Below are 19,217 nucleotides of genomic sequence, written 5' to 3' on the forward strand. Positions count from 1 at the left end.
TGAAACCTTAAAAACAAACAATGAAAGCATTAAGAGCTTTGATGCAGATGGCTTTTATTCACATTATTTTACTCAGTTAGTTTGGTCAGTTTATTTTTGCCAAAGCAGAAAAATGTATTGATTCATTTGGTCGCATGAAACATGCAAAAAGCAGTAACCAGAACTACTAATTAAAAAAACTCACACATTGCAGGCACACACGCATGAGTATTCACAGAAATTTGCAAGTACACACAATGAAGACACATAATACTGTTTTCCACTCTGAGATAAATAACTTCATCTAAACTCGGGGACTTTGACAGATATCACAGTGAATAAATTAAGTCACAGTTTTAACAGCAGTTAGTGGGAAGACTTGTAAGTGTTAGCTGTATGTTGTTTGGTTTCAGATCTGGAGTCAGGCGTGCTGAGACCACAAGAACCGATCGCACCGCTCGAGCATCGTCTGGATCATGGCCCTGAAAAATAAAATACTTTTTAATAGTTTTTTTCATGACAAAGAAATCTTTAACCTGAGCTGACTTTTAAAAAGCAAAGCCTGTATTTTAATCCAGTGGACAGAGCAATGTGAACGTGTGTCAATGTGCATCACAGCTTAAAAATAGGATGGGAGACATTTCAGTCTCCTTCATTTACCCAACTTACAGTTTGCTCAGATGAAGTCTGATCAATGTTAATAAATATAAAATATAAAAATATAAATATAAAATGTATATTTTATAAACTTTTATAAACGTATCTGATTTCTGCTGCATTACAAACGTCTTATAGAACATGTAAAAAGAACAAAATGATATATGCAAAATATAATAATGTTCCCTTAAAAGTAAACAGCCCAGCGAGTGAGCTGTCTTGATGGAGGATTGTGCTCTCAGAGTGCCTCTGGTTTAATGACCGTACAAACAAATTTGACATGAAATGTAGTCAGTATAGGGTCAGTTTGTTTGCAGCCTGCTGTTGAGCTGTGAACTACATTTAGTCCCATTTGGGAATCTTAGTCACACAAGATTCTGCTTTGTGTTAAGTACAAAAAAATAACAAACTAACAACTAACTCAAGTTCAGTGTGTGTAAAAGTGCAAACGACAACAATTACCGCTACTAATTCACTCGACTACGTGTTTTAATGAACAAGGAAATAAATCAGTGTCAGCAGTTTGTTATGCAAACATCCAAACATGTTGCAGGTTTGTTTCTGTGAACGTTACTTCCTCACATCAGCCAGGAACTGCAGGAGACCCCAAATTTTTACCGTTTTCTGCATCTAACAATACATGAATAGTCTATCCTGTTGTTTTGAGATTCTAAACATTTGATAGCCTGACCCACCTTTGCCTCTTCTCAGCGACTCTCAGCACCTCACAGACCAGTTTGGAGTGGGGTGAAAGGACCAGTTGAACACCACAGTCCTCCAGGATGGTCAGAGCTTGGTCAGGCCCAACAGTCCTAGCCAGCATGAGAGTCAGGCTCTCCGGGCTGATCTTTCCTCTGCAGTCTGCTGAGCCATTGGACCAGTCGCTCCCGTTCGCACCCGCGACCTGCTCCGAGTTGACCGTGCTGCTGCACTGCTGGGACAGCTGGATCAAGAGCTTCCACTCGTCCACGGTCTGGGGCCTAACACCTGGCAAATAAAGAAGAGAAGGAACACACGTTAGTGCTTTTTTAGGTTTACAAACGTGGCCATTTTACGGTCTCAATAATAACTAAATGAACCAGCCAAGTAACAGGATACAGTTCCAAGGAATTGGTCCGCGCAAGTGTTAAAGACATTCCTGAATTTCTTCATTCAGACAACCTGTGAAGTCAAACATTTCCAAGGCTTCCCTCTGTCCTCCACCACAGCATTAAATAAAAGGAGAATGCTGCAGCGAGGGAGCTGACAGGGATTAGAAAGAGAGAACATATTTCTCCCGCATTGGCTTTTCTGTATTGGCTCCCTGTTAAACTCTAAATCAAATTAAAAATTCTTCTCCTCACATCCAAGCTCTGAATAATCAGGCACTATCTTATCTTAAAGACCTTATAGTACCGCATAACCCCAACAGAGTACTTTGCTCTCAGACTACGGGCTCACTTCTGGCTCTCAGGATATTTAACAGTACAATGGGAGTGCTTGCTCATAGGGGGTTGTTTTCTCTCTATTATCGTAGGGTCTTTACCTTACATTATAAATCTCTTGAGGTCAACGTTGTTGTGATTTGAAACCAAGTGAAATGAATCGACTTGAAAAGTAAAATGATACACAGAGTTACTCAGTTTAAATGAGTCGGTCAGTAAAGTCTGTATTTCATAACTCCTGCTCCACAGTTGGAGTTTAAGAAGATTATCGAAACCATCTTTATTACATGGTAATGATTAATTTAGACGTATTACCTGCTCATCGCACAAGAACAGCTGATCATAGGTTTTGCATTTACTTTAACTGTCCTCACTCTTACTTACTTATTAATGGATAGTTAGACGTACTGTATCTTTGTATTTCTTGTAATGAGTTTAAAGATGCAGCACTGTTCTTGTATTAAAAAAAGCAACCCCTGACATGTTCACTGTAATTAAATCTCATCATCCAGTGAAGATTTCCCAAATTTAATTGTTCCTATCTGAGAGACGGTGGTTTAAAGACTTCGTCTTACCATCAGATTCATCCAGCAGGGTGATGTCATCCAGCTGACAGATGGCGGTGAAAGCCTCTGTGCGAAGTTGGAGCTCATTGCAGAGGTAGAGGTAGCCCGTCCAGTACCTTCACACACACGTTACACAAAGGGTTATACCACATACATCCCGTTTTTTTTTTTTTTAAGGTAGGCAACTAATTACTAATTATACCCGTGACTTCGACAAGTCTGTAACATCTTCTGCTTTGAGGAAAAGTCTGCAGGAAGGCGAATCAGCAGCGACAGAAGGCGTCCATAGCCCCAAGCGAAACAATGTGAATGCCACCTGCAGCGGGAAACACATGAAGTTAGTGATATTTATTATTGTTCCTCGTTCTCACTTCAGTATCTTACTTAAATAGATTGCAGTAGAAACGGCTATGTTTGGATCTATCCAGCTATGGTTCGTTTTCATCATGTTCAGCTAGTCTACTGGGCCTTACAGGTTAAATAATAGTACTTATAAAAAAAACAAACAAACATATTATCTGCTTTAGTGACTAAAATTAGTGATACAGGAACACTTTTTTACATGCCTGAAAGTTTTTAGTCACTTTAGTCACTTCTACACTGTTACCTTTATTAGTGAGACACATTCTAAAATGTTCTCTTGTAATTTTTTGTTTGTTTTCTATCATTTTTATGGAGTCTTAAAGAAACGTAATTTCTTAATTTCTTTAAGATGTCGTGAGGAGTAGCTCTCCAGGTTTCGTCATACATTAAATACTCCACTTTGGATGTTGGCTGCCTTTTGTTCTGTTCTCTATGAAGAGGACCGCACACTGCTTGAGTAATGTTGAGATCTGGGGAGGCCAATCCATAACTGATAGTGTAAATTTGTGTGTTTTCTATCCAGGTGCCTTTATTGCATTAACCGTGTGTTTGAAAAATGAAACTGTGGCCAATAAGACTTTACAGATTTTACAGAAAAAAATCATATTTCCATCAATCTTGACAAGATCCCTCAACATCTACATCTGAAATGCAGACCCAAATTATGACAAGACCTTCAGAAAGCTAAAGAACTATTGTTCAAGAGCATTTTAAAAAATACAAGAAAGTCTGGCTTTTTGGAAGCAAACAGACAGTTACAGAAACAGTAACTGTCAAAATGAGAGAAAACTCACACACAACCTTCCATTATCTTTGTGGCATCATTGAGCCAGTTCCTGTATCATAATGGCACATGGAAATGTAAGGCTGGGCTCATAAACAATCTCACTCTGCCAGTTGAAGGATAAAGACCAAAATGTGCTAACTTACCTTGGCTGTCCATCAGGGGTCAGGGTATCACAGCACTGTGGGGCATCATGGGTAAGTGCCAGCTCCAGCCAATCCTGTCTCAGCGATTCTGGATCAAGGAGGGACTGCAAAAATGACAGCCTCAAAAAAGAAGAAGAAATAAGTGTGAAATTCTGCTTCTACAACATGAGCTTGGTGTTTTATTTAATTGAACAAAAAGGTTAAGCTGAAGACGTACCTGTGCTCCTCAGTTTGTGATTGTACCAGATTATCCAGATATGCCAGGAAATGGCTTTTTTTTGCCATGGTCATTACATCAGCAGGAGTTATGGTAGGATAGAACTGGGAAAAGGAGCGTACAGCCGCCTCACCGTGCTTCTCATACAGTCTGGAAAATAACATAGCAAACTTATCTCATAAGGTCTAACACCACTTTTCTATTTCTATAGTTTAAAATCACAAATCAAATCAAAATCAAATCACTTTTACTGTCACATCACACAATACAAGACTTTGCGTTTCATTTTGAAGGTCAAACATTAAAGAAGGGACCTTTAAATATGTGATATATCAAAAAAGGATGCCGACCTGTGAAAGTGAGCGAGGAGATGAGCTGGACTCCAGGGCTGCAGCTCTCTCAGACTTCTCAAAGATTTCTGCAAATCACCTCTCTGAAAAACTTCCACCACCTTGCTAGACTGGGTGAGCTCTACAGATACAAGCATGATATTTGACGAAGATGAAACCACCAAGAATCAATGAGCAATATATGTACATCATTATTTTATCAAAGTTCTGACTAGTTTTTAGTCTTTTGTTATATATAGGATTATTGCAGAGCACATGCATTTAATTTCCTAACCAAAATTAAACATATTCACCTTTATTTTCTGCATATTTTTCTTCTATTTTAATGTTTTAATTTTTAAAATTGTCTGTTTGTCGATTTGTGAACTCTGAAAACACACATACATGTAAGTTTTCAAGGATAACTGTCTGACCTAGCATTGCCTCAGTGAAGGAGCTCATTATCTCGGGCTGCTCCTGATGGCACAGCAGACACATTCTTCTCATGCGCTCTTGGTCCAGCAGAAAAAAGTAGCGCCTCAGGAAAACTGTGCACCCCAGCTCTTGTTCATTCTGGTTTCTGAAGCAGCTCAGTTCTGTGTACAGTGTGGCCAGCTCACAGAGATGAGCCAGCAGATCTGATGGTATGGGTTTAGGGGGCACCACACGGACTGGCTCAGCAGGACTCCCATTTGAAGCACCGTTTTTCGTTGAGTCTAACTTTAGCTGGTCCTCACGCTGTCCCTCTTCTTCCTCAGGCTTAGGCGTTTCGTTCTTCCCTGTTACATCTGTTGGTTCTTCTGATGAAGAGGCAGGATCCTCTCGTTGACCTGAGCAGGTGCTTAAATAATCCGTGTCCCATCTCTCCTCTCCTGCTCCATCCATAGTGGAATCACCTGCAGCAGCAGACTTGAGCGCCACAGACCAAAGTATTCGCTCCAGAACCGGCAACCACTCCAGCAGAGCTTCTCTCAGGGAGGCTGGGTCTAGTAGCACCAAAGGATCTTGTATCTGGGAGCTGATGTCGGAAACATATTTGTAACTGTTTAATAGAAGACATTACTGGATCTTGCATTGGGGAAATTGACAAAATGCAGTACTTACATAGCTTGCTCTGTTGCTGACTGAAGTTCCTGCATTTCAGCCTCAGCGTTAGATATTTCATCACCAACCCTGTGACACGTACATGTCAAAGTAAAAAAGAAAACAGTCTGGATTTATTTCTTTTTTATGGCTACTATTAAAACAACACACATTGCTCTAAGCACTCTAAAACAGGGTCGCAACAGCACTTACTCATTCTCCATTTCCTCGGAGTACAAATTTGTGGTGGCTGATATTTCAGTCGGTCCGCCCTCTCTGAATTCAGGTCTCTGCCAGAGCTCAGAGTTCATCTGGAGAGTGTTGATCTTCTCTGTTGTCTTCTTAACAAAACTAGAAACACTGATGACAAGAAGGTGAACAATAAATACGTTTTGTTGCACCATTTAGCAAAACAACAAGAGGAAGAGAAAGCAGTACAAATACAAAGGTGAAATGACTCAGAAGGATGAAAAATGTGAGACCTTAAAATTAAACACACCACATGTGCCTCAGTATGAATAATAAAACACAGATGTGGGTCTTCAGCAGAAAGGGGAAGTAAGGCATATGAATGCACAGCTGCACTTGAGTGAAAGTTTCAATTCTCAGAAGAAGAAAGTGTTAAAATATAGCTCAAAGCCGCATGAGCTGCAGCGAGAGGCACGTTTGTAGTTAAAGCTTCTTTGTTTCATTCACCTGTCTTTAACGGCCTGCAGCGCGATGCGGGGGGGTTTGGGACGGAACGAGAGCGGGAGGTGAAACTGCAGGCCTTGGTCAGATCGTTCGGCCTCCGTGCGCTCACTGGTCTGCGGATCTGAGTAGAGGTGGGGGCGAGATTCGGAGGAAAAACACAGATGGATGGAGTACCAAAGAGATGAGAGAGACAGTGGACATAATGCAAGCAGATGGAGCAAACGTGGCAGACACTAATGAAGAGAGAACACAAATCAAATGCTGCACGATACAAAAAAAATTAACCAAAACAGTGATGTATGTGAGTGATACGATGGAAAAAGATAAGAAACTTGGTATTAACAGTGGGACAAAGTGAAGATTAAATTTGTAAAGCAGGTCAATAATCACAGTGATTGCTCAGCACTCACAGCAAATCCAACAATGCAGCAGCAGAGAAATATTTTTTATCAAATGATTTTATTTTATTTTTAAACGCAAGTCAGAAACTGTAATAGAAAAAAAAAAAACAGTTGGTTATTAAAAACATGTATGATCATTACAACAGAGAGGCAAAGAGTCAAATTATTAGCAGTTGGGTTACACAGATCCTGTGGAACGCTCCCATATCCAATTAGTTAGGTTATTCACAGGTTTTTTTTCTCCCTCTTTCTTGGTTTTTAGTAGAGCGTTAAACTGAAAATAATTTTACTCTCTCTTAACGCTGAAATTAGAAGGGGTAGAAAATGAATTTGATCCTGAGACATAAATCAAATATATAAAAAAGAGAGAGAAAACACAAAGAGATGGAATCAGGATAAGAGTCAAAGAATGAAAGAAAGAAGAAAAGTAAGTTAGATTTCTGCTTTGCTGTGATCTCAGTTTCAGTATTAGTTTAATCTGTTCTGATCATTTTTAAAAAGAGTTACATCGACTTAAGCCTGCTCTCTACAGAAAAACGCTGTGTCTGCTAATATTTACTAAATTCTGGCTGCGGTTGTCAACTTTTCATCTCTGAGAATTTTCAGTTTTTGCAGATTATACTAAATATGAAGGTTATACAATGGAAAAAGTGTTATTTTATCACCAGTATTAGAAGGCTCTTTGTAACTCTGTATGCATCACTTAAGACTGTCTCTTACCGTGATCGACCTGATCCTCATCCTGCACAAAGCTGAATTCTTTGAGTCGCTCCTCCTCTGACACAGAGTGATTAAGCAGGGAGCTCGTCTCCTCATCTGACTGGCTTCCTCTGCGGCTGATCACTCGATAGATTCCACAGTCCAGGACGTTGAAACTCTCCTTAAAAACCACGTATCTAATATCACTGCACTTCATTCATTACATAGAATAACTGTGAGCCACTGAAGAACTAAAGAAACACATTAGTTCTTACATGTGAGGAGATACTGCTCCTCCGGCTGCTGGAGGCTGAGTCAAGAGGCTCCAGCTTTGTGATGACCTCTTCCAGCTGCCCGATCAGCTCTAGATGTGTGCTGGAACTGAGCTGAGACTTCAGGTGCTCGAGGCGGTCAATGGGAATTGATTTCCTGGCCTGAATTAAATAAAAAATAATTCCTACTAAGATCTTGATAAACAAAGTAAAAAAAAAAAAATGCAAAAACACCATTAAAAAGTACTTAAACTTTAATCTGCAGCATACAAACATCTGAAAGTTGTCAAGAAAACTGACTAAAGCATCGTCGCCACTGACATTTTTATTTTAGAGGTGTGGACCAGAAGTCGAACGACTGCCTTTCTAGTTTAAAAGTCTGAATTACATTTCCACACAGTAGTATGTAGTATATATATATATATATATCTAACATAGAAGGAACATGATGGAAAATAGCATTTGATAAACTTAAAATTCAATTTGATTCAATTAAATAGCACCAAATGACAAAAAGAGTTGTCTCAATGCATCACATGCAGCCCCACAGAAGTCTGAGCCAACAGAAGCACAGCTTAAGGATGGCTCAGGTTTACCTGACCTCCCAGGCTTTAGGACTGTTTGACACAAGTGTAAGCAAAGGCCTATCAAGGCCTCTTGTTGTTGAAGTTGTTGATGGTAAGATGGCAGTGTTGTTATTATTAATAAAGTAATTAATTAAGTTTCTTTTGCTTTTATAGCTGAGAACAGTTTCTTTAAATATCACTGAGCCCTGCTGTGTTTGATGTTGATGATGCAGATTAATCATTACGTTTTCTTATGAAAACTTAACAGTAAACACAAGGACTCTCTCCATGTTTCTCTTCCTTCTATCAATCCCTCCATGTTTGGGTCACGAGGGCAGCAGTCTAAGCAGAAACACCCTGACATCCCTCTCCCTGCCACCTGCTCCAGGTTGTCCCAAGTAAACCAAATGTCCCTTAACTAACCCTACTTCCAGCTGCTCTTTTTTATTAGCACCTGCTCAACTCGACTGTACCTTTAGAGTTAGTCATTAGGTGATCGTACTGGTACTAGGGACATTTTTAGCACCTTCTTGGATGGGGTTTCAAGCAAACTGAATCAAGCCAAAAATGTAACACGAACAGAACCCATGCCACTGATTGGCCTGGGACCGACATGAATGAATGAGTCATGAGAGCGACTCCTTCACAAGAATCAAACCTGACATTTTTCAAACGAAGCAAGAGTGAAATGGTAACACAACAAATCAGAGACCAAGCAGCAGGTATACCATCACCTTCATCTCCTCGATTGTTGCATTGTGTCACAAACACGATGTCACCCACATTGAGCTGGTAGTTCATTGTAATGGAAAATGACTGAAACTGAATAGAATCTAGCCAAGTTGAACTTAGTGGAGCCAACGAGACGCTTATACAAAGCAGCTTTAGTATGGGAGTGGTAGCGATCTTACCCTGCTGGTAGTGATTGCGTGTTGGAACATACAGCAGACAGCAGCAGCCAGAGGCCAGGACTCCCTGCGCAGCAGGCGCTCAACACATCGCTCTGCAGATATCAAGGAGAGGTGGGACAGACGCCCGCTTCCATGGAGACAGAAGAGCTCACTGCGATAAACCGCCACGTCAAGCAAATCTACAAAAAACAGAAAACAGACAGAATAATTTACACTCGATTATATCAGAGCAACAAAGCTCTGCGTGATCATCGTTAACCTTCATGATTTTTGTCTATCGAGATTAAAAATAAACATGATGTTACTGCAGTAAAATAATAAAATGGTTACATTTTAAGGGAAAATTGTTTGTGTTCATGAAGTAAAAGGTTGGTGGTATTCTGGGAACAAAAGAAGGCAGAAACACACCTTTAACTTCAGTCCACAAAAGTAGCTGTCCATTCTGAGGTGTGAAGATATAAATGGCAGAATCAGTCCAGGTCAGCAGGTTTTGGTCCCTATACACAAAAACAAAGTGTATAGTTAGTCAAGCGACAGGCTGATCTGCATATGGATTTTTTTTTAAACAATTTGACATGTCAGATAAAATGAAAATATCTCAAATATTGTAACATGACATGAAAAATTATGCTTATTACCCCAAATAAAGCAGCTTAGGGAAGGCGATAGACTGTGGAGTCTTCTGCACTGGATTGTAATTTGGCTCATTTCTGCGTCAGAGGAAGAAAATTTAGATCAGAAGTCTGGCTTTTAAAATAAACAGGGTCCTAAGCAGGAGCACACAATACCTAAAGGTGATGAGAGGCAGTGGAGGACACGCCAGAAGCTGTTTGAACTGATGGGTGCTCAGAACCTCGCCATTAAAACTGGCCTCCCATATTCGAGACCCCGGCCGGGCACAGTACAGCAGTGGGGGCTGACCCATTAATAATCCCCTATTCTGAGGGAAAAAGCAAGCTCCAAACTCCCCGTCACGCTCCTTATTACCAACACGCCAGAACTTCTCCCTGAAGAGACACACAGAAGCCAAAAATCACATAACAACCGTGAAGAGTCCCCCATACACCACGGAATACAGTTTTTATAAACATGAGGAAAAAATAAAATAAATATTGATTTTATAATATACTATACAGGAAGCTCAACGTGGCCAGGCTTTATTTGTGTTGGCGATAACGGGCATTACAACAGGGATTATTGTTTGTTTGTTTGTTAATTTATTTCAATCACGTAAACAATATACAGATACATTTAGCAAAGAAAAGAAGAGAGAAAAAAATACTGTACAAAATAAAGTTAATACATTTCAATACTGCTTCTGTTCTCATTCGGCTTTCTTTGTTATTTCTACTTCAGGCTCTGCGTGCTAACGTGAAATAGTGTTTCGACGCGTTATTTGACTCTTCTTCTGCAGAAATGAACAAACTTGGTGCCGCAAAATGCAGAAGTGATTTTACCAGCAAGCGCACTGTTGGTGCTGCCATTTATTCCTAATGTAACAGCTGCTCATTCAATCACTGAAACAATGTGGGGCACATCACTCACACTGCTGTAACTTTACAGTTGGGCTTCCTTTGGCGCTACAGGTAAACTACCGCTCAGGGTGGCTGTTTAAAGTGTATTCTTTTTGTTTTGAGTATAACAATTATAGGATCCTGTTAATGATGATACTGAATGATACTGTTAATCAGAATGTGTCACTGATGATTTCAAACTGAAACTCACAGCATAGCACACTGGACATATAAAGTGCTTTGGACCATATTTTCAGCATAAGTCACTATGGCGATCTAGCCAAGTTAAAAGTGAGGCACCTTTGACACTGAAAACTCGCCAACGTATTAATCCTGCTTGTAGCACTGCTTTTGTGCACAGAAGAATCTGTTGTAGTTCATGTTTAATAAAAATACAAACTTAATATTTTAAGAATAAGAGAAGAATCTGTGATAAAAACTAATATGTCCATGATAATGGACCCAACATATTACTACTGGACCATTAATGACAACATTTACCTAAATGGAAGCATGAGTGCGAGCTCTCTGTGAGTTTCTCCCGAAAAAGAGAATATGAAAGACACAAAACGGATGAAGCAAAGGTGGTACTCACTTCTCTGTGTCGCAGAGATAGCAGCGGGTGAGGGAAGACACAAGCAGTCGTCCATCTTGGTACCCAAGCTGAACCACTTTAGAGTCCACAGTGGTGACAGTCTGGACAGGGAATATAACAAACGCTGACCCCTAAAGACAAAAAAAAAAAAATACATATATCATAGGGAAGGATGAATTTTAAATATAATAATAAATGTAGCATGCAGAGGCAGCATTGCTCTTGTCTGCCAGAATAAAAAAACTGAGAAAGAAAAAAAAAAGTACAGTCAGAAAACTAATCACTATAAGAGCTAGCAGCTCTTATAGTTGCATGTTTAACCACTGAACTAGTACCTACTTTTAATTAGTGCCAAGCTTTCAATGTTAATCAGCAGTCACTACCTTTCCCATTTTGGAGGATCCTGCACGGAGAAAGGACACCTTGCCTCCAGAGTCGCCGACAAAAACTTTCAGCGCGCTTGTATCCCAGCAGAGTGCAGTAACTGTCTGACCTCTGTGCTCCCAGGACACGCTGACTCTCTCTGGACGAACCCGCCGCTCCAACTGCAGCTCCCACACCACCACCAGACCCTGACTGGATGTGTATCACACATAGTGAACAATATGGGAACCACAGCCAAACACAGAGATGAAGCAGGAAAGAAAAAGCCTGCAACTTGTTTAAAAGTACTTTTTGTAGTTACCCACAAAAGAATCTAACTACAACTTTAACCAACAGGGGGCAGCATTCTACAAGTGGGTGTGTTAACAAACATTTTAAACCAAGGTGGTACAAAACATTTTCTTTACTTTCTTGAATAAACGCTAACCTTGTTGCAACTGCAATAAAGTCTTCATCGTGAGGGCAGCATGCCACCTGAGCGATGGATCCCTCCTGGGAGAAACACGCACATTGAGTGATGGGTCAGTGGACAAATGCAAAGAAAACAAACACCGCATTACTGTTGATGTTTAACTCTATCACTCATTAACAGAAGAGCAGCACAGGCTCACAGTCACTTATTACCTTGTGAGTGAGGATGAGCCGTTGTTTCCAGCCCTCCCTCTGAATCAGGTGCACCCCACCTGCTGATGTTCCTAATGCAAGCCACTTCCTCGACACTGCCAAACAGGTACACTACAGCACAGTGTAACACAGAATTAATGTCAAGCATAATTGTATTCTTGCTTTTCTAATTTTCTTCCGCTAAAGCTGAAAGAAATTAAATCCATATTGTGTATTTTTTTAATACGTCCTACTAACTTTAAAGCCAGGATTCTCAAAGTGCGGTTCATGTGGCAATGGTGGCGCCCATTAGTAACCCTTTATGTGGCCTGAAGGTAGTTTATTTCAGATCACTAATGGTTAAAATATAAACACCACCAAAACAACAAATACCAAAATAAACAAGATTCTTGACACATTACATCCACTAATTTGTTTTTGTTTCAAGTCCTTCTTTAAAGATATTTAGGAATATGAGGTGCCTACTTGAATATAAATAGAAAACTGGCTAGAATTACTACCTTTAGCCTGCCGGAGTCCAAACGCAGAGCAGAGAGAAGTGGATCGAGGCAGTCGAACTCTGCCAGGACATAATTGTGGTTCTCTGGAACAACTGGTATCGGAGGCATCTTCACTGGTGCTCCAACACAGCTGAAGGACAAAGAGTGAGTCAGATAAGTATGAAAGAAAATAGGAGAGAGTTCATACCATGGCCCTCGGCCGTGTGGCTTCACATGACTTTCAGCAGCGTACCTACCCTCTTTAATTGACCAGTCATGACTCCACTCTACATTACCGCCAGGCTGAAAAGAACCTCCTCTTTAAAACAGTTAGTTTGGTGCACAGAGCACTTTTTAAATGATTTTATTATAATTCAGATAAAATACTGAAGCTTTTAGTTATTACCCAATATATAAGCAAACTTCAACATCAGGGTGTTTTTTGGAGTTAAAAATATGTTTATCTTTAACATTTTTTGTTATTAAAGCCTTTTATTCTGGAGACCTTTTGACAGGACAGCATGAAGGTGAGAACCAACACTCCAGTCTGACCTCAGGCCTTCTGTTTGTTGGCATGCTAGTGTAACAGTGGGTGTAACTTCAGTGTGAGTTTGTGAATGAATTTGGTGCAACAGTAGTATATTTAACAGCTGAAGGGACTGAAAATGTAGAACTGGCTACATTATCAGAACTCGGTGCTGCACAGTGATGATTTGCACTTAATTAACTGACGAATTTAAGGATAAAAGCCGTGAGGAGGATGTTGATTTTTTTCTTGCTGGATACATTCAGCCCTAGCTGCTGTTCAAAATGATTCATCTTTCATTTAGTGTTGGATGTTAGCCGTTTCAAAGTGGTGTTAAATTGTGTAGATTCAAGAGTGGAAGTTAGAAGTTAAAGTTTTGCAATAAATACGTTAGCATTAGTTGCAGAAAAATGAGCTGCTACTGTGAATAGTTGACCCAAAGGCTGCAGTCACTGGCTACACCAGACACCAGTTTTCATTACTGCTCTATACTATACTGTAAATCAGAGCAACAGGGCCTCACAATTGATGGCCTCGTATAAAATTTGCAATTAGGCTCTGAGGTCATTAAACACCACTGGTGCTCTGCCTGAAATAATAAATATAACAAACAATAATTAATACATAATAATAATAATTCAGTAATAAAATGTAATCTCTCTGATTCTCATTATTCTTAATGAAAACACTGTGACGCTGAAATCATTTAACTTACACAGTGAGCATTTTTTGGCCACTTTCCTTCCTTGCTAAACTTTATTAATAGCACTGCTCCAGTCTTACTGAACAAATGCTATACTTTCCCTCTCACTTACTGACACTGTGCAGCAGCTGTGCTGCTTTCCGTCTGCATTAAGTGTTTAAGCTCATATTTATGTGATATTATAGCTCCATCTTCCTTTGCCAGTGAAACCATCTTTGTTACTGTTCACACGCTGCCAACACCACCCCTTTCATATTAACGTGCTTGTAACTACATTATATGCCCAGTTTTTTCCCCCATAATTCTGTTTTATAAAAATTTTCAAAGAGAAGGCACAAACTGCTAAACTGGTGAATGCCATTACTGAAGCAATGAGACAAAACCCTTCATTTGCACTTGGTTCACTGTATGAAGCAGAATATAAAAAGTAATCCATGTACCAAGTACTCACGTAGTGTCCAAATTTTTCTATATTCACAACCTCCGAGATCAGAACTTTCCACATTTACACAGGGAAATACAATTTTTTTCCATCTCCGACCTAATTCACCATCTATACCAACTTTAAAACACATCAGTGCTATTAAATAAATAAATATATACCATAAAAAAGTAATTATTTTTCCACACCTTTATTGTATGTTAAAATAAACTTGCTTTTATCTTGTGAATAAAATAAATAGGCAAAAATAACCCCGATTATAGTAAACCAAAAATAAATAGTGATGACATTTTATTTATTCCATAGTTTTTTTGTAAGATGCAAGTACCAAAACACTCTGGGCATGAAACAGACATTCTCCGTCTGAAATACGTCAGAATCGAGTCAGATTCTGATGCGTCAAAAATTTCTCTGGTTGTAGACTGTCGCATGGGTAGACTAAAACCCAGTTCATGTTGGTGTAGCTGTATCCAACTGTGGGACTGACAAACCTCAAATGTCATCAGAGCAGTAACAATATACAGGAAAAACAGGAACAAAGATAGCGCGTTTATTAACCATTTCAGTATTATGAACAGGCAGTAGTCTCGTCACCTATGTTTGTTCATTGCAGTTGCTGCAGAGGATTCACGCATGTCGCGATCATAATTTAAAATCGAAAGCGTTTTCTCTTTTGGCCCAAAACAATGCGAAACGTGACAACGCGCACAGACACACAATAATATCCACTTAAAGATTAAAATATTCGCAGTGTTTACTTCTTCGTTAGTGGGCAATGGGTCCTGAAAAGCAGCGCCCACCGTCACGAGTTAATCTAACACCAGTTAATCTGAAACACCGGTCCAAAAATCACTGAAGCTAAAATTTGCGTCAAAACACACCGGAACCACGGGGAAATATTTAAAAGTGTAACACTTATTTCAAACATTTCACTGTCACCGTTTATTACAGTTAACACAAATCTAACCAGCCCGCTCCTCCCACTTTATTTTCAATAACAACTTAGCAAGAATGCTAGCTTAAACGCTGTCATGTCCATTCACCTCCAGCTTCATATATTAAACTCACCAGATATACCGAGCAACTCTCCCGGCTGTAACACCACACTTAGAAGGCTTTCTTACATCCCAGATTTATTGCGTCTTTGCTCCGCTGTGCTGGAGAAAGTCGGTCAGCAGACCCGTGACAGTCTCACTCACTCAGCTGATGAGGGCACTTCCTGAAAGCAGCGCGTGGGCTTCCTCTGAGTTACAGATCAACTGAAATTGAAAGCGTCTGCATTTATTACCCAAATCAGTTGCGCATTTAGAAAGGCTACACATATACTCTGGATACTGCAGCAAATAATCCCTCTGAGGTAAAGATGAAACAACTCATCACATTATTAGAAAAAAACAAAGCAAAACAAGCTGCAGTGTGGAGATTTAAATGAAATAACTAAGCCTACACAAGCAGTATGATGAACAAAAGCTTTATGCCTCACTTTATTTCAGAGTTACATTTCTGTCTTCAGTGCAGACGTTACAAATCAGTGACAGTGTGATTTGAGCCACACGTACTAATGCACTCGTGTGTGAAATGTCTTTACAGTATTGCTATATTCACGTCCCCTCTTGATTAAGATTTTCCGGACAACTGTTCCAACAAATCTATCCAGAGTTCAGAAGGGTGTCTTGCACATCAATGCACATTTCGTTCTGTTCTGTGCACTGATGAAACACATTGGCAGTCCTCCACTTGCATCTCACACTGTTGTCCTGAGAGCCGTTTTTGTAGTTTTATTCATTTCCATCTGCATTTTGGTCATGTTAAACCCTTTTAAAAGTCCTGTTTTAACCATTACAGGCACCAATCTCTCAAACACCAGGAAAAGACAAAGAAAAGAGAAAGAAACTAATTACAGTTTTCTGTGACTGAAATGCAGTTAGTCTTTGTTGAACATTTGGGGTTGTAGCAGCATCCCTCTATATCCTCCTCATTAAGCCCTTGTGAACTGTGTTCCATTAGGCTTTAGTCTGTGGTCTGCTCACAGCAGTTCGGAGGACCTTCACAAGTCATTTGTCCGACCACTTTACTGTCTTTCTTGGCTTCTCTTTGTACAACTGTCAGAGCTCAGGTTTTCCTCATCATCCGACGAGTTTGCCAGACCTGGAACTTGCTATAGGCAGTCTGCAGCATTTCCTCCAAGTGCCCTGTGAGCTGTGGGAACACCAAAGAGACTTTAGCGCTACATTTACGAGGTGAAAGAAAGCCTGTGCAACACTGTCGATGGCTCAAAAACTTACATTTGTACTCAAATACTGACGCTGAATTTTTTCCTTGAAAGGATGAAGCTTAGTCATTTGAAATCTCTCGAGGTTCGACTTCATTTTAATCACCTGCAAGAAAAAATAAAACATGAAACACATAAATTTAAAAAACAAACAAAGACTAAGTTAATGGTGTGCAGACATGGATAGAAGTCAACTAATTCACATAAGTTTCAGCTTTATGGTGGCAAGCATGTCTACTAGTTTTCATAGCAAATACCTAGTTAAGTATAGTTATTGTTTTACTTAGTTTACCTATGAGTTTGCAGGACATTTCTTAAATGCTGGGATTAGTTACGCTGGTGGGATGAGCCACAGATATCACAATATTGTCAAAGTGAGAAAAAGGGCCAAGTCAGCAAACTGTTAAAAACAGTTGTCTTTTTTATTTATTTTACCAAGATTTTACACGGGATTTTATAGCTTCAGTTTTAATGTATCAGTGATAATTTCAGTTAAGAGTCAAATTCATTTACACAGGTCTTTTTAACCTGAAATAACAGTGCAATTAGGAAAGCTGCTACTAAGATGTGTCAAAAAACTTAAAGACAAAAGCCTTTCTCTTCCACTTTAATTTCAAAACTCAAAGACACAGTACTGTGAGAAAGTCTTGAGCCACCCCTCATTTTGATATATTTTGCTGACCTTTCGGTCTAAGAAGCTTAGACAGAAAGCGAGCAGACTTTTCATTTTGTGAAAATGAAAACTTAAAGAAATCCAGCCACTTTCTTTCCAAGCTCCATAGAGTACCATGACCTGGATGACTGAGAACCTACACAGACATATTACTGACCTACGAAATCATCAGGCATAAAAAAAAGAGCCAATTTTTTGTAATTTTTCACATTTTGTTACTAGCAGCCTGACACCCCCCTACATGCAAAAACCACACAATTTCTCCTCATTCTTTAGTTCACTCTATGAAAAATGGCAAAGATAACATATTTTAGTATTTTTGCAATACTGTTCGGAAAACATCTGCTTCATTTTGCAGCATGATAATGATCCCAAACACAATATCCTTCAAGAAGCCAGAAGAAATATTTCTAAAGGGCTACTTAGAGAAATTACATAACAGCTTGCCTAAGAGAGTTCAGGCTGCGCTGAAGAATAAAGGTGGTCATACCAAATATAAACTTTCGCTTTTGTTAGAATTGTAAAAACTGTTTTTTCCTTATATACTGTACACACAGCACCTATTTCCCATTGTCCTAGAAATATATATATATATATTAAAAAAAAATATAAGATTGGCTCAAGACTTTTGCACAGTACTTATGTCAATGTTCACTCAATATTAATGCTAATTAATTAATTACTCCCAAAAATACATGGAGGCAGAAATATACATTAAATACAAAGATGATTTTCTTGTGTAGTCAAATATATGGGTCACAGGGATAATGGAAACAAAATGAATGTCAGTCACCTTCTCCTCCAAAAACAGTGTGTTTACAGGAAAACAGGACCAGAAGTGTCTCAATAGCTCTCCAGCAGCTACATAAAGATGCTTCAACTCTCCCTGAACCTCAGTCGGTACCATTTCTGGAAGGAAAAAAGACGAACCTTAATTATTCTCAAAGCTGTTAGGTAAAATATGTTTCAATACAAGACAACCGATCGTTTTTGTGGTGGAAATTAAACACATTTAAGGATAGAAAAATACTGGCAGCTGCCAGTGCTACCCCCTCAGCCTCCTAGCAGATACACCTAACATATGAATATCAAAATCCTAGGTGGCTTCCTTTTTGAGTTATCGCATTAACAAGATTTCCAGAAACTTCTACCTGTGACGTTGAGGTCACTGAGATTTAAACTGTCCAAGATTTTTATTAAATGCACCTATGATATGAATTGATATGAATTGGAAAATCCTACGTTGCCTTGTTCACAAGTTGTCCACACCGCTCGCCCTGGGTGACAACTCTACTTGATCAGCCCACATCTGAGCTGACATTCATCATATTGCTCAATCGTTTATAGCTTGCCAACAGTCAGCAACAATGCTTTTACCAAATCTGTAGTACACACTTACGATTTATGGCTTGCTGTGCACCTCCCTGCATGAGGACGCCACCTGGAGAAAGTGCTGCAATGGCAGAAGTAGCTGCTGTGCTGGACAACACCTACAAAAAGCGTGACTGTAGTTAAAATCTGTCATGCTCATAATTTGATAAAGCTGTAACAGTAAGCAGATTAAGTAATTACAGTGATATCAACAGTAAAATTAAATGTAGAGGATCTGAAATTGAATTTTTTTAGCTCTGAGAGGTTTGATTATTCATCCATCCATTTTCTTCCGCTTATCCGGGGCCGGGTCGCAGGGGCAGTAGCCCAAGCGGAGAAGCCCAGACCTCCCTCTCCCCAGCCACCTCCTCCAGCTTATCCGGGGGAACACCAAGGCGTTCCAGCCCAGGAGAGAGATATAATCTCTCCAGCGTGTCCTGGGTCTGCCCCGGGGCCTACTCCTGGTGGGACATGCCCGGAAAACCTCGCCCAGGAGGGGCCCAGGAGGCATCCTTGTCAGATGCCCGAACCACCCTTAACTGGT

General features: G+C 39.7%; 2 protein-coding genes across 3 annotated transcripts; both read right to left on the bottom strand.

The window, feature by feature from the left end:
• Window positions 1-37: 37 nt before the first annotated feature.
• On the bottom strand, window positions 38-15,627 carry hps5 (HPS5 biogenesis of lysosomal organelles complex 2 subunit 2). 2 transcript variants are annotated; one of them, XM_040026907.1, is made up of 23 exons: window positions 15,469-15,627; window positions 12,708-12,837; window positions 12,208-12,318; window positions 12,011-12,075; window positions 11,583-11,775; window positions 11,200-11,330; window positions 9,879-10,097; window positions 9,729-9,800; window positions 9,499-9,587; window positions 9,091-9,269; window positions 7,617-7,775; window positions 7,363-7,522; window positions 6,245-6,362; window positions 5,762-5,908; window positions 5,570-5,638; window positions 4,900-5,483; window positions 4,487-4,607; window positions 4,137-4,286; window positions 3,920-4,039; window positions 2,829-2,942; window positions 2,636-2,742; window positions 1,332-1,623; window positions 38-461 (listed from the first exon to the last, which is right to left on the bottom strand). In XM_040026907.1, the coding sequence occupies exons 2-23, from the start codon at window positions 12,813-12,815 to the stop codon at window positions 401-403; spliced, it is 3,369 nt and encodes a 1,122-aa protein (XP_039882841.1). In that variant the 5' UTR covers window positions 12,816-12,837; window positions 15,469-15,627; the 3' UTR covers window positions 38-400. The 2 variants fall into 2 exon arrangements, with proteins under 2 accessions (XP_039882841.1, XP_039882840.1); XM_040026906.1 differs by having other exon boundaries at window positions 15,426-15,627.
• A 185-nt stretch (window positions 15,628-15,812) lies between these two features.
• Window positions 15,813-18,963, bottom strand: gtf2h1 (general transcription factor IIH, polypeptide 1). Its single transcript, XM_040026982.1, has 4 exons — window positions 18,702-18,963; window positions 18,096-18,211; window positions 16,643-16,735; window positions 15,813-16,556 (listed from the first exon to the last, which is right to left on the bottom strand). The coding sequence occupies exons 1-4, from the start codon at window positions 18,730-18,732 to the stop codon at window positions 16,470-16,472; spliced, it is 327 nt and encodes a 108-aa protein (XP_039882916.1). The 5' UTR covers window positions 18,733-18,963; the 3' UTR covers window positions 15,813-16,469.
• Between the last annotated feature and the right edge of the window lie 254 nt (window positions 18,964-19,217).

This window comes from Simochromis diagramma, unplaced genomic scaffold (assembly GCF_900408965.1).
Source record: "Simochromis diagramma unplaced genomic scaffold, fSimDia1.1 OVJJ01000293.1, whole genome shotgun sequence".
Lineage (NCBI taxonomy): Eukaryota > Metazoa > Chordata > Actinopteri > Cichliformes > Cichlidae > Simochromis > Simochromis diagramma.

What these genes read in the sequence shown, in the direction of transcription:
- hps5 (XM_040026907.1), bottom strand. Translation starts at nt 12,815, where the DNA reads ATGCCTCCGATACCAGTTGTTCCAGAGAACCACAATTATGTCCTGGCA. An exon ending in GGCTCATCCTCACTCACAAG is followed by an intron (nt 12,076 to 12,207) that starts GTAATAAGTGAC and finishes TGTTTCTCCCAG; the next exon opens with GAGGGATCCATCGCTCAGGT. An exon ending in CTTCACTGAGGCAATGCTAG is followed by an intron (nt 4,608 to 4,899) that starts GTCAGACAGTTA and finishes TTGTATCTGTAG; the next exon opens with AGCTCACCCAGTCTAGCAAG.
- gtf2h1 (XM_040026982.1), bottom strand. Translation starts at nt 18,732, where the DNA reads ATGCAGGGAGGTGCACAGCAAGCCATAAATC. An exon ending in CACTGTTTTTGGAGGAGAAG is followed by an intron (nt 16,736 to 18,095) that starts GTGACTGACATT and finishes TTTTTCTTGCAG; the next exon opens with GTGATTAAAATGAAGTCGAA. An exon ending in GTCAGTATTTGAGTACAAAT is followed by an intron (nt 16,557 to 16,642) that starts GTAAGTTTTTGA and finishes GTGTTCCCACAG; the next exon opens with CTCACAGGGCACTTGGAGGA.